The 13,399-nt window shown below is 35.6% G+C and overlaps 1 protein-coding gene across 1 annotated transcript in view; it reads right to left on the bottom strand.

Moving 5' to 3' along the window:
* Positions 1–13,399, bottom strand: part of LOC127863592 (slit homolog 2 protein-like) — a 228,698-nt gene that overhangs the window by 12,419 nt on the left and 202,880 nt on the right. Inside the window, exon 9 of the mRNA XM_052403153.1 lies at positions 205–318. Coding sequence (XP_052259113.1) covers positions 205–318 — 114 coding nt within the window. The remainder of the gene's footprint in view (positions 1–204; positions 319–13,399) is intronic.

Raw genomic sequence — 13,399 nt, 5'->3', positions numbered from 1 at the left:
CTTGATCACAGTTATTTTCCCTGCCAGCCGGGTGAACATGTGAACGAATACTTGTTCTGAAGTTTGTTGCATGTCGCACCTTACTTACACGGGTTTGGGGCACATTCTTCTGCTTGTTGGGCATGAACGTAAACGTTTCCAAAGTATATGAAAACAATGCAAGAATCTCCAATAGTAAAATAAAAATGTACAATTATACCCTACCTTGGTCACAGTTATATCCCTTCCAGCCAGTTACACACGTGCATGAGTACGCATACCGAACATTGGTGCACGTGGCACCGTTTTTACACGGGTCGGGCGCGCATTCGTTGAAATCTGAAATAACGTGTACATATCATTATGTTTATTGGACGATAATGCATATATTGCATTTAACATTTTGGACAAAGGGCGTGAATATTAAATTTAGCAACACTTGTCAAAACCCAGTGTTCCTTTTAAGCATGTGCAACTGCGGGATAGAGTTACTTTTAGCGAACAACTGCATTTGAAGTTACTGTACTATATTTACCAACATGTCAAGACAATTATTTAACCAATTTATAAAGTTGTAAAATGGGAATAACGTTCGTTACGCAATTGATGTGTATGGAATAATGTAATAAGCATTAAAAAGCCACTCGTTTACAGGCTGAGTATGAACAAGCTTTGTGACATTTAGCCACCGGAAACCGATAAGGGGATAGAAACACGTATGATCATTTGCAAGTGCTTTTGAGCATGTACACGAGTACGTCTTCTGGAGATAAATGCACGTAGCGCCGTACTTACACGGGACAGATGCGCATCCGTTGTTATCTAAACGATAAACACCACATATTTCTATGTTTCGAATAATCAGAATGGTGACATTATTGGTTCAGAACAAACCGTATTGACAAAGATGAAGCGATGTGTATACATTCGCCTTGTTAGCGTTAAATTGAACCAGCAACAACACATTTCTAATCTTGCAGACTACGTCAAATACCCGGACTTAGGGTATATATAAAACAGTATATGTTAAATGGACATTTAGTTCGAAACATAACTCCAATCAAGAATCTGAATGATGCCGGTCTGGTATCATTGAGAGTCCTGAGATTTCAAAGATGGCGTTTAAGATCGACGCCGCTATTTTGTTTTACCTGTGCTGCTATATAATTATGCCTTTATCACTGACCAATAGACTGAGATATACATAACTAAATTGACAGCTTTAAGTCAGAAATACGACAAAAATACTTAGGAAATGTGTTCTTCAAAGAAGTGTTTGCCCGATACATGGCACCATAAGTGGCGAGGTCAGGTAGACAATCCAATGTCTCAAGCGTGTACAAACTTAAAAGTGGGGTGTCATTACCACCAGATAATATTATACTAGGAATCACTGAGAACAAACACCATATGATCTCTCTGATATGAACAATTTATGCATGAATAAAGAACTTCACATATTGTGCACCCAAACACACAAGTTAGTCGTTACAGGAGATCTTGATACTTAAACATATAAAATTATAACTGGTATTCTAACTGACTTAAACACAAACAATAAGTAAGCTGACATTATCATGATAAAGCAAATGATTGATGCTGTAGACACAGACCACATTTGCATCATAGTGGTAGCTGATTATACAGTCGTTTTTGTTGTGTTGTCTAATTTCTATGTTGTCCTGAAACTCGCATAATTGATAATCATGGAATGACCAGTTAGGGAGAGAGTGGTAATTTAGATTCGCAAAATTGGTTAAAAGCATTGTAATTGCGACTGACTTGATCTCTGCTCAGGGTAACTCCGTATGAGACACTTTGTCTTTTGGTATTGGTAATGGTTAAACTACTAAAATGCTGAACGCAAACAACTATTTACAGTCTATTTAGAGCTATGACAGCTAGTATGAAGGACATTGTAAAAAAAATCGACCAGATTTGTCTCAGCATGGTACAGAAAGCTGATAAAGAGTATGTATTTATTACAAACAAAACGTGTGGGAAGCCATGGAAGGCAAGTAGGGTAAACGTATGATATCGCTAGCAAACCGACTTGGGATGCATATTATGAACATGTTACATCTTCCCATATACAGGCGTCTTTATAGAAAAACGCAATAGATGCAGACCCACCGGATCTGAATGCATGTGTCTACTTTTGGCGAAAGGACGAGGCATCACACACTATTTTGTTTCCATTACATTAGCATCAAATTTTGCTTAATTGCAAACAATTTGCTAAACATAATAAAATCTAAGTGAAAAGAGATAGCCCATGTTCAACACTTAGTCGCTCATGCTATAAAGAGCGACTACTTAGGGTTATCCTTTGTTTTTGTCAAAAGTTTCAGGTTGACATAATTTGTATCTTATTGTCAAGATGAGGGCGATATGTTCATGTTATACTAAACTCTACAAATTGTATCTAATAATTCATTTAACGAGACACTTATTCAACACGTAATGCTACTTAATTTGTATTATTCGTACTAATTCATTATGTGTGTGCAACATTTTCGTATCATCTTGGTTTCAGCAACAAGTTTTAAGCCACCATATTGATTATGGCAGCCATCTTGGTCGCCATACTTTTTAAAATATAACATAAGTTTGCATTCATTTATTTATGCTTAACATGTATCAAAATGACATTATGATACATAACATTTTGCTGTTCGTTACATTAAACAAAATAAGAATGAAAATGGCAGGCGTATAGGACGCAATCTAGCATTCATGAAGACCCTTAATGATAATAGACCGGTATCATTGGGATTGTTCATCAAAAACATGTTCCCTAACGAAACACACACACACATTTACCTTACACTGCAATGCTGGTCTATTAAAAAAAAAACAAGTTTCTGCCGGAGTGTATTATATATTGTAATGTATACTAATATTGTGTTATACATGTTTAAAATGTCTTCGCACTTTTTGTATTAATTTAAATTATGTTTAAATGCTTAATTAAATTTGTGTAATAGGTAGCTGCAATAATCCAACACCCAGCTATTGACCCTCCGGGTCCTAGGAGTTGCAACTGGTTTCACGATTTACCATAGCAATTTTACCGCCTAGATTGCGGGCGCTGATTAATTGGTAAAATTAGCAACATTAACTATTTTCTGGCATGAATGAACACAAATAAATCGTCAATATGTCTATAATGAGCAAATTAAGATAACTTACATGATATGGTGTGCTCGCAGAAGAAAGATTTTAATCAAAGTTTCAAACACGTCAACCGTAAATTTAAGTTAACTTGTGAAACAGTTTTTATTAACCAAAAGTAAAAAACTTAAAGGAACGCACACGGTGTGTTTACAACAACATGTACCAATAACGGTTTACCTTATTTACCTATGCTTTTCTCCGAACATACAATTTATGTTTTTAAGAAAGTTTATTTTCAAATATCAAATATTTGTTTTAAATGGAAATAAATTGTATATATAATTTGTTCAAATTTTAATTAATAATGATGTTAATTGTATATGAATAGCGGTCAGACAACAGACTTTTGGAAGAAACAAAAGGAACGACGACCCTTAGATCTGCCGTAAGGGAATTGTAATACTACATCTACAGCAGCAACATGTATTAGCTCTAAAGCATACACTTGCTTTTAGCCATATACAAAATAGAAAATAACAAAAGTGTAATGCATGGATTATAAGAATTGTGATTTCCCCAGGCGATTTTAGCCCAGCGGGCTAAACTGCGTGCACTGGAAATTCTCACAAGCGCTTGCTGTCTGCATTCGGCAAATGTTCAATCAACACATGCACGCTCTTATCAGCGGTGTGTGCATAAGGGGCTTAGATAACACGTATGAACGATTTACGGGTCGTTCATGGGGATCAATTAAGATGTTTGTTCCCTAATAATGACCGATAATGGTCTATTATTACCGTTACATGTAAGAGCAATTAAAGATATGATCAATTTTTATTTTTTTTAATTAGTTTTAACCTATTTATTGTAGCTCGATTGCATCGAAAGCCGTATGCTTATATAAACGCTCTCGAGTCCGTTTCCTGGGACTAGAACCAGTACTCGGTGTCTTTTTGGGGAGATCAAAGGAACGCTCCCAGTGGGTTCGAACCCGTGACCTCCCGATCGCTAGGCGGACATTATATCCACTACGCCACAGCGATCTTTTAAATATTTTAATTGTTTACGACTATTGCAGAAAATAAAAAAGTATAAAGAACTTGCTTCAAAAATAAACCGTAACTGATGTGTGTTGCGGTTGTACGAAATTTAAGTTATAAATACAATTAATTGGAACCAAACGTCTTATTTGATTGATATCGACCATTTAAAGTAACATAACTACTCAAAATCAAAGAACAGTTCATACAATTGTTCGTAAAATAAACTTAACCTATTAAAAATCAGTGTTCTTTATGGCAATTGCCGAAAATTCAACGCCAGATGTGGACTGGTAAAATAGATGTTTGTAGATGCAAAATGCTCGTTTTCATTATTGTTTTGCATATTTACTCATACGACACATGGAAACTTAAATGGTGTTCGTGTGTCGTATGAATAGATATATTTGCGGGAATTAATTGTGGCCACACATAAATAAACACGAGCATTTTGTATCTACAAAAATCTATGTAATCATATCACATTTAGCGTTGAAATTTTGGATATTGCTATAAGAAACACTGATTGTTAAGGTGTTAACTTTATTTTACGAAATACTTAACGAAATTTGTGTTGATTTTGAGCGTTATAGAGACTCTTTTTTTCACATTATTTTCTTAACGGCGACTATAGCTTAACAGTACCAATATTTAATGTATTCAGATCCAATAGATATACAGTTTTTTTCATATTTACGAAATTCGCTATATACCTGCAACACATTTTTCTTTAGTCTTTGTGCATGACAGAATACAATCTAATAAACGACCAGTAGTTGAAAGAAAGATTTTCCATGGGTCACAGAATGTTTTTCTTTTGCTTTCTGTTTTTTTTTGTGTTTTTCTTCAATATTATAATAATTATATGACTTGAATGAAATGAACTGAGGACAAATACATAAATATTAAAAGAAATGTTGTGATTTGGTAGCTCAAAAGTAGTGTGGATTTTGATTTATAAGATTTATAAAGTATATAAGGAATTCGAAAACAACCGCCTGCCGCAGTGCCTGACCAAATTCCTGGATAAATGCCAGTATAAATATATATTATTCGCTTGCTATTCTTGTCTGTTTAATATTACATTTTAATCAGTGACAATAATCAAGGAAAAATCTCTCCAAAACACCTATCACACCAACACATTCGCATTTTGCACAGCACCTCGAACAACACTGACAAAGATCACACTCACATAAAGAACAATTCTTTTAAACACAACCTTCCCTACGCATAACACACTTTCACCCATCTCTTTAGTAAACAAAGTCTTTAATACAGACAGCCTCAAGCACTCAACTCTCTTAAACGTCTCTCAGTCCACTTTCTCTCACCCACTAACGAACGGCCATACGGATAGACAACTGCAAGGGACGGGTTCTATATACTTTAATATTAATATGCATTTCAATATTTACACACATTATCAAAGCTTTACAATACGTACACTAGGAGACATACATCTATGCACTTTTATGTTAATATTTATTTCATAATCACACACAGTATCAAACTTTACAATATGTACATAAGTAGGCATACAACTATATACGTTTATGCTAATATTTATTTCATTCCGTTAATTAATTAAATACTTAATTGTATAGCATGAAAAAATAAAATATTTATTAAGTATTCCATAATACAGCCTCATCTCTAGGCATGTAAGAACACCCGACACTACATCTATTTTTTCCGGATTTTCAGTTCAATTAGTATACAGCACAATAACTGTTTCTACAATGCCGTATCTAAAAGCACGGGCTCTACCACTTATCCGATCGCAGCGAGAATAATAATAAGAATGTGTCCTTATTCAAACTACACTGTTATATGCAATACAATTTCAACTGCTACCATAAGAACAGATCGTCATAAACTACGGTGAAAACAATTTGTGCAGTGTAACCTTTTATTTCGCTTTGCACTAATCGACAATTCACAACTTCCGCCATAAACGATTTGTTATCTAGTTTATGTTCTGAGCATTTCTCAACAAAATACACGCAAAAGGGTGTCGATGGTAACATTAATTGTGTTTATTACGATGTATTAGGTTGATTGAACTCGATTTTTATGGACATATGCTTAGACATTATTTTTTTACATTGAATTTGGTTTTATCGAGAAGAACTATGAGCTGTACGTATGTACTCATAAAAGCTCAGAGCATTCAAGAAGAACTAGTGTAAAAGGCATTAATGGCAATGTTTCATACGCCGAAATTAACTTGTAAAATGATGTGAGTTTAAATTTATACTAAATGCAACGTAAACATTTTTTTAAACTGAACGACCGTGAAAACAAATCATAACATACACGCATTTGTCTGCATGTCAATTACTTAATTGAAAGTTTTTGCATCCCTACAATAATGATAACACACAAGTTGGTTGTGAAAAAAACAAACGAATTACTCACTATACGCATGTCAATATAAACCAGCGGCTTATGAATACATCACAGTATTAGAAACAACGCTGTTAATCTATATATTTTCTCTTATTTGCATTTTATAAATTTAATATACACAACAAGATAACGCAAGAGTTCATATCATTAACTGGCCAAGGGAAAATAAAGTCCTAAGAAGGTATAAAGACAAATATGTTTTGTATATGGTTTAATGTGGGTTTGATTATTAAAACCTGAGAAAGCAAAGTTTAGTTGTATTTCGATTTACATATTGGATGTAATCTCGATAAATAAAACGGTCACGTTATATGAATGTGGACAGCTGATTATATAACATTATTATGTATCTTAAAATGATTTTATACTTTAAAGATATTTAGAAAAAGATAAAAAGGCTCAGGTCATTTTGACGCATTGGTAATTAAATCATGAACATGTAATGGAAAGGTTGATCTCTTTTAAATATCAAAGTAGAAAGTATTCGTAAATATGTGAGATTTGTGTCAGTTAGAACATATATTGACGTTCAAACTGACAACACAGAAAATGCATCTAAATATAATATAGGCATATGCATAAAACTGTTGATAGTCAAACAGTTAAGAATCTGACACTTCAGGTCGAAGTACTCTTTATATCCAGATTAATTATCGGCGACACTTTGAAGTTGCTATTTTTAACCAGTCGATGGAGAGTTCTCTTAAAGTTGTGGTAAAATAACCACAATGTTCTTATGCGCCAATAATATTGCACTGCAGTCTATGTCGAAGAACTCAATTAGCATGTGTTTTGTTTTTATTTCTGTCTGTACAGGTACATGTGTTTGGCAACCTTTACAACCAATATTTAATGATATTCTACACATGTATGTTGTATGATTAATTATATGTCAAGAGTGAGGTTCAGCTACATGAAGCCTTAAAACCAGTTTAAGTTCCGATGCCCTGATTTGCCAATCCAAGATGTTGACCCCAGCTTTTGATCAGTTTTATGTTAGAGTTGTTCTGTATATATTTCTTGTATTTTTTTAACAATTGATTACTTGCCATAAATAAATGATTAACCCATGGCAAGAAGCATTATCCAGTTATATTTTTTTTGCAATTGCAATATTATCAGTGCTGAACACAGCTAGACCTTAACGGAATGGCGCAGCACCCTGCCTACCTTGTGTCCCACTCTGCCTCCCTTGACCCCCGTCTTAACCCTTTTAGTTTCTGACAGCATGCATAATTATGCAGCAAATTTAAATTGAAGAAATTAAAATTCAAATTAATGCTTACTAGGATGATTCGCTTATTTAAAGTCCTAAACTATAAAGCTCTGGATTGCACTTTCGAATCCCTGTCCAGCCCAAAAAATATGTGAATATGTAAAGGAATATTTATTTATTTGCATTCATATGTTTGGCAACATCATTGTTTCAATTCCACGATTTTTCACTTGTTTCTATCCTTATTTGTCTTTGATTTATTCTAATTCATATTTGCGTTTATTAGTGTAAATATGTTTCTTTGTACTTTATTTTGTTCATTATTTATATAATGTTCTGTCTTTCAGCAAACAATTTTATATCACTATGATGCTTGCAATATTGAGTCTTTAAGGTTTACATACATTTACAACATCTTTACAAATTATAACACATAATCTGTTATTTCATACCAACATTATGTTTATGGTATTTCAGTAGCGAATATGTTTTATTTTCCTATTGAAACTAATGTATTACTCATTCAATTATGAAAACCTAGTCATTACAATACTAATTGACAATAAAACATACAATTTCACCACTTCTAGTTCTTCATTTCTTATCTGTAAATACAGTAAAATATATTATCTTCTTATCACTCACTACCTCCATTAAAATACATGATCGCTTAATTCCGTCTCCTTTCACTGGTCGCAGACATTGCAACACCAACGCCGTATATCTTGTTAAAGCTATTTCTTGTTTCTATTGATTGCATATTTAATTCCTTATAATAATAATGTTAAATTAAACGGACTTACACAATCTGCTATGTTAATGGATTAATATCTTCTAAAACCTATTATATCTGTCAATTCAAGTGAACAGTTTTTGTTAGCGTTTTTGTAAGCATGTGTATGTCTGAACGGTTATTTCTGCCTAGATTGTTGTCTAGTATGTTGTAACAACTGCAATATTTTTATTATAACATTCGACGCCTAATTTGTGTATTATCGGTAGGTTCGTATACATAGGTTTACTGTATGTTGTAAACACATGTCTTTCTTTTAAATATGGGCCAGTTGTGCTTTGCCAACAATAATAAATGAGGTATACTTATTGCAACTATTAAAAAGAAAAATCTGATCATGTATTTCGCTATACTGTTGATAATGATCTTGTATGTTTGTACAAAATATAATTACTATCACTTTTTACTTTTCCCTCTGTATCTTAATCTTTTTGCTGTTGCTTTTTACTACGTTTTATATTCCTTTCATGTATTCCTATCAAGTGCAGATACTTTCATACATACACTTACATATGCCTTTAATTAACCACATCTATTGGCTTCTCAAGAAGCTATTCCTTTGATTATTACAGAACTTACAATTTATGTTGAATGACCGGCCTTTTTGCATAAGTCCTTACACTCTCATCTACGTTTTCATATTTTTTCTATTGCATTGTTTACTTGTTTCTTGTATTTCTTTTAACCGTTACACTTTCATTCTGTTTTCCTCTACATGGAACCAATAATTTGACCATAATGAGCCTTCCCAGAGTTTACTCTCTTCTCTTGTTTACTTTGTTTAGCATGACAGCTGTTTACATGTTTATTTTGTTCCTGCTTCGTATATCATGAGTAAAGGCCAGACAATCTGACTAGCTATCATGTCCAACTTGCGCGCGCATCAACTAAGTCTTACCGCTAGCAATCACTTTATTTTATCTCGTCGCTATCTTTAAGATTCCCGTGTTTGTAAAATCTTTGGCTGTTAATATGGATTCAACGTCCGAGTGTCATCTGTAAATACAGACCCATGTACGTATCAGTTCAATCAGTCAAACAGTAAAGCAAAATAGCATGTATTTTTTCGATTAAATACATTCCTTGTGACAACACGTTGCCTATGGCTACACTGTCTTCTACTGGTCATCTTCGGTGACATCAAACCCAAAACCCCAAACCATCAATAGTGTTTCCTCATCATCATTCATTTAGACTCATCACTAGATATGTCCAAATTTCTCAATTCTTCTCACAATTTGTCGATAGTAAACTATAATGTGCAAAGTCTTCTTCGTAGGCTAGATCAGAATACATTAACAACGAACACTTATTCAGGTTATACCAGGTTTAAGCCTACCTGTCCGTCGTGATCGAACTCAAAATTCACACGGCGGAGTTGCTGTATATGTCAAAGATTGAATTAATTTTACTCGAAGACCAGATCTAGAGATAACTTATCTTGAAGCAATTTGGTAGGAGGTTCGACCTCTTTTTAAAAAACGAATTTTAATCAGAACCTTTTTACAGACCACCCAACTCAGATACCAATTATTTCAGTAAAATTGAAGACTCAGTCGGGCTGGCAATAGATACCGGAATAAACAACATTATAGTTTTGGCGACGTTAATTTAAACATAAAACAAATTTTCTTAAAATAAAATTCATTTTGATTATTAAATACTTACCTGCAATCCCTAGATTTACCTTTTCAAGGTGGGTCAGCTCCTCAAGAAATCTTCAAGTGCCGGAAATCGGTCACCTCTCCACACAAACAGATCAGGTTAAACATAGCACTATGTAATCTAACCGGAAATCAAGAACCGTAACTCATCTTCCTTTTCATACAATTATGAAAATATAAAACGATGAGCGGGGTGGGAGGTGGGACTTACCGATGGCAGATAAGTATTTAATAATTCAATTGAATTTTATTTTAAGAAAATTTGTTTAAATGTCATAAGTACATTACCTACTATTCCTAGCTGATTTTATAGCTGCGGCGGGACGGTTCGTTTATAATTTCCCATCACAGCAAAACCCGTAATCAGGTTTTTTCAGCCAGAGATAGTATGTCCTCATATAATCTTCGTTAGTACAGTATTGTAGTTTAATTCCGGATTGTGCAAGTAAATTACGCCATGGAAGAAACTACAGCTTGAGCCACAACAAGAGGACCCAACATATATAATTTGTCGTGTTGACACTCAAGAGAACGAAGATAGAATGAGGAAAAGGTGGTCGCATTCCTCCAGCAGGCAGCTTGAAGCACTTCAGAAAGTGAAGCATTATTAATATACGCCCACGAAGCAGAAACAGCTCTTAATTCATGCGGTCTAATCTTAAACAGGGGCCATTCCCTAGATGACAGAGAAGAATAAGCCTTCCTTATAGACGAGGCTACCCAACGAGAAATAAATGCCGAAGACACATACCCCCCACCCTTTAACGGAATGAAAGTCTCTTACGAGAACCTCCAATAGACTCTACTCTTTTAAGATATAATTTTAAGGCCCTGACAGTGCAAAGAAATCTGCCATCATCTTCATGTGCACAAGTATTAGAAAGACTTGGAACTTTGAAGGGTTTAGAAGCCATAGAGGGGAGTTGATTTAAGCAAGGAATCCTGGCTGACATAACAACGCAACAGATCCATCTGAGGAATCAAAACGAAGATTACCATCCTCGATATAAAGAGCATGAAATTCACTTCTCCGTTTGGCTGAAGCCGTAGTAAGACGAAACACGGTTTTCCAAGTTAGGAAATGTAACGAAGCTTGATCAAAAGGCTCATAAGGAGCTTTAGTATGAGAACCAAGAACACAAGCCAAATCCCATTTAGGGACAATTGTTCGAGAAACAGGACGTTTGAGTTCCATATCTTGAATCAGTTCCGAAATCTCTGGATCAGCACAGACTTGTGATGACTTACTAAAAGCCAATGTATGAGAAATCATTGATCTGTATCCTTTGATGGAACTAAGAGAAAGTTTCTTATCATGAAAAAGATAGATGCGAAAATCCTCTATGCGTCTAGAGGAAGGATTGAGGGGATCAATTTTCCCTCGAATACACCAATTAGAGCATCTTCCAGCGAGCATCTTAGACAACTCTGGTGGACTTTCTCCTTGCAGAAGCAACGAGGGTTGAAGCCCTGACAGAAAATCGTTTCTTCTGCAGAGATTGCCTGATGACGGCCAGATGTGTAAGCGGAACATTGCTCGATCCGCATGATCCGTCTGTCTCTCTGATACAGAAGATCTATTCTGTGAGGACGTTTCCTGGAATAATCGTACACGAGACTGAGAAGATTGTTGAACCAAGATCTCCTGGGACACCAAGGGGCAATCAGGATTATGCGACACGCACTCATCCTGTTTTTTTTCCCAATATTTTGGGAAACAGAATGGGTGGGGGATAGGCGTAAGCGTCCAGTTGGTCCCAATCGAACGAAAGCGCGTCTACTGCCCACGCTGCTGGACCGTAAGCTGGACTCACATTCAGTGGAAGTCTGTGGTTGTGTCTGGTCGCAAAAAGGTCGACCAGAGGATAACCAAACATGAGAAAGATCAGATTGATCACTTGTAGATGAAGTGTCCACTCCGATGTAACTGGTGTTTGCGAGACAAACCATCCGTCAGGGCGTTGAGGCGACCTGGAATATATTTGGCAAAAAGAAAAATGTTGAGCGTCTTGCAAAGAACAAGTAACTCCCTGGTTTCCAGATACAGGGAGTGAGAATGTGTCCCCCCCCTGTGCCTGGATGTATGTGACAACTGATGTGTTGTCTGTTGACATCATCACACAAGAGTCTCGAAGATGTAACTGGAAATGAGATACAGCTGGAAAAACTGCACGCATTTCTAGATTGTTGATATGTAGATGTGACTCCTGATGAGACCACAACCCTGAAACTATCAGACTGAGTGGTTCCAGATGAGCACCCCACCCTTCCTTGCTCGCGTCCGTCATTAGATATACAGACGGTTGCAGAGGAAGAAGGGGCATTCCTGCCAAGAGGTTCTCCTCGTCTAGCCACCACTGAAGATGAAGTTTTAACTCCGCAAGAATTGGAATCTGCGACAACTTATTATCCGGAAACCATTTCCAACAAGCTGAGAGCGGTTATGCTGAAGGGAACGAAGGAACAGACATTCTAAATACACAAAGTCCGCTACTGAGCACAAAATACCGTTGGGAGAGAGGGATTCTTGAACTGTCATATAAGATTGGGACAAGGTCTGATATGCGTTGACGTGAAACTCTGACTCGAATGATGTGAGTCAAGAAATTCATTCCCACGAAAGTGAATACTTGAGAAGGAATGAGGTCTGATTTGTCTGCATTCAGAAGGAGCCCTAAGGATAGGTGTTCCTTCCAAGAGAATTCTCGGTGGTTCAGAAGCAATTGACGATTGAGCTGGTGTAAATGCCAGTCGTCGAAATATTGATGAAGAATACCCTGAACTCGGATATGTGCTTCGACTGCGGCCATAAGCTTGGTAAAGACTTGTGGGGCCGTTGTCAACCCAAATGGCATCGCTCGGTACTGGTAGACCTGGGGTGGTATTCCAGAAACATCTTATGTCATTTCTTAAATATTTTCACTTAAGTTAAAAAATACAATGTTTTGTATTTCTTTACTCAATAAAGACATGCATGTTTTTTTGGTATTCCTCAAATAACATTGACATAATGATGTTATTTTGATGTAATTTTCTATGTCTAACTATGGCAGTATGGAATAAAACACTTAAGAAAAATTCCCAATTTAAGGATAAAAATAAAATTTAACTTAAGATGCTTCTGGAATACCACCCCAGGCCTCAAAAGGCGAAGCGCAGGTACTTCCGGTAGTTTGGA

Source organism: Dreissena polymorpha, unplaced genomic scaffold (assembly GCF_020536995.1).
Source record: "Dreissena polymorpha isolate Duluth1 unplaced genomic scaffold, UMN_Dpol_1.0 chrUn018, whole genome shotgun sequence".
Classification (NCBI taxonomy): Eukaryota; Metazoa; Mollusca; class Bivalvia; order Myida; family Dreissenidae; genus Dreissena; species Dreissena polymorpha.
This window is presented reverse-complemented; position numbering and strand designations above follow the sequence as displayed.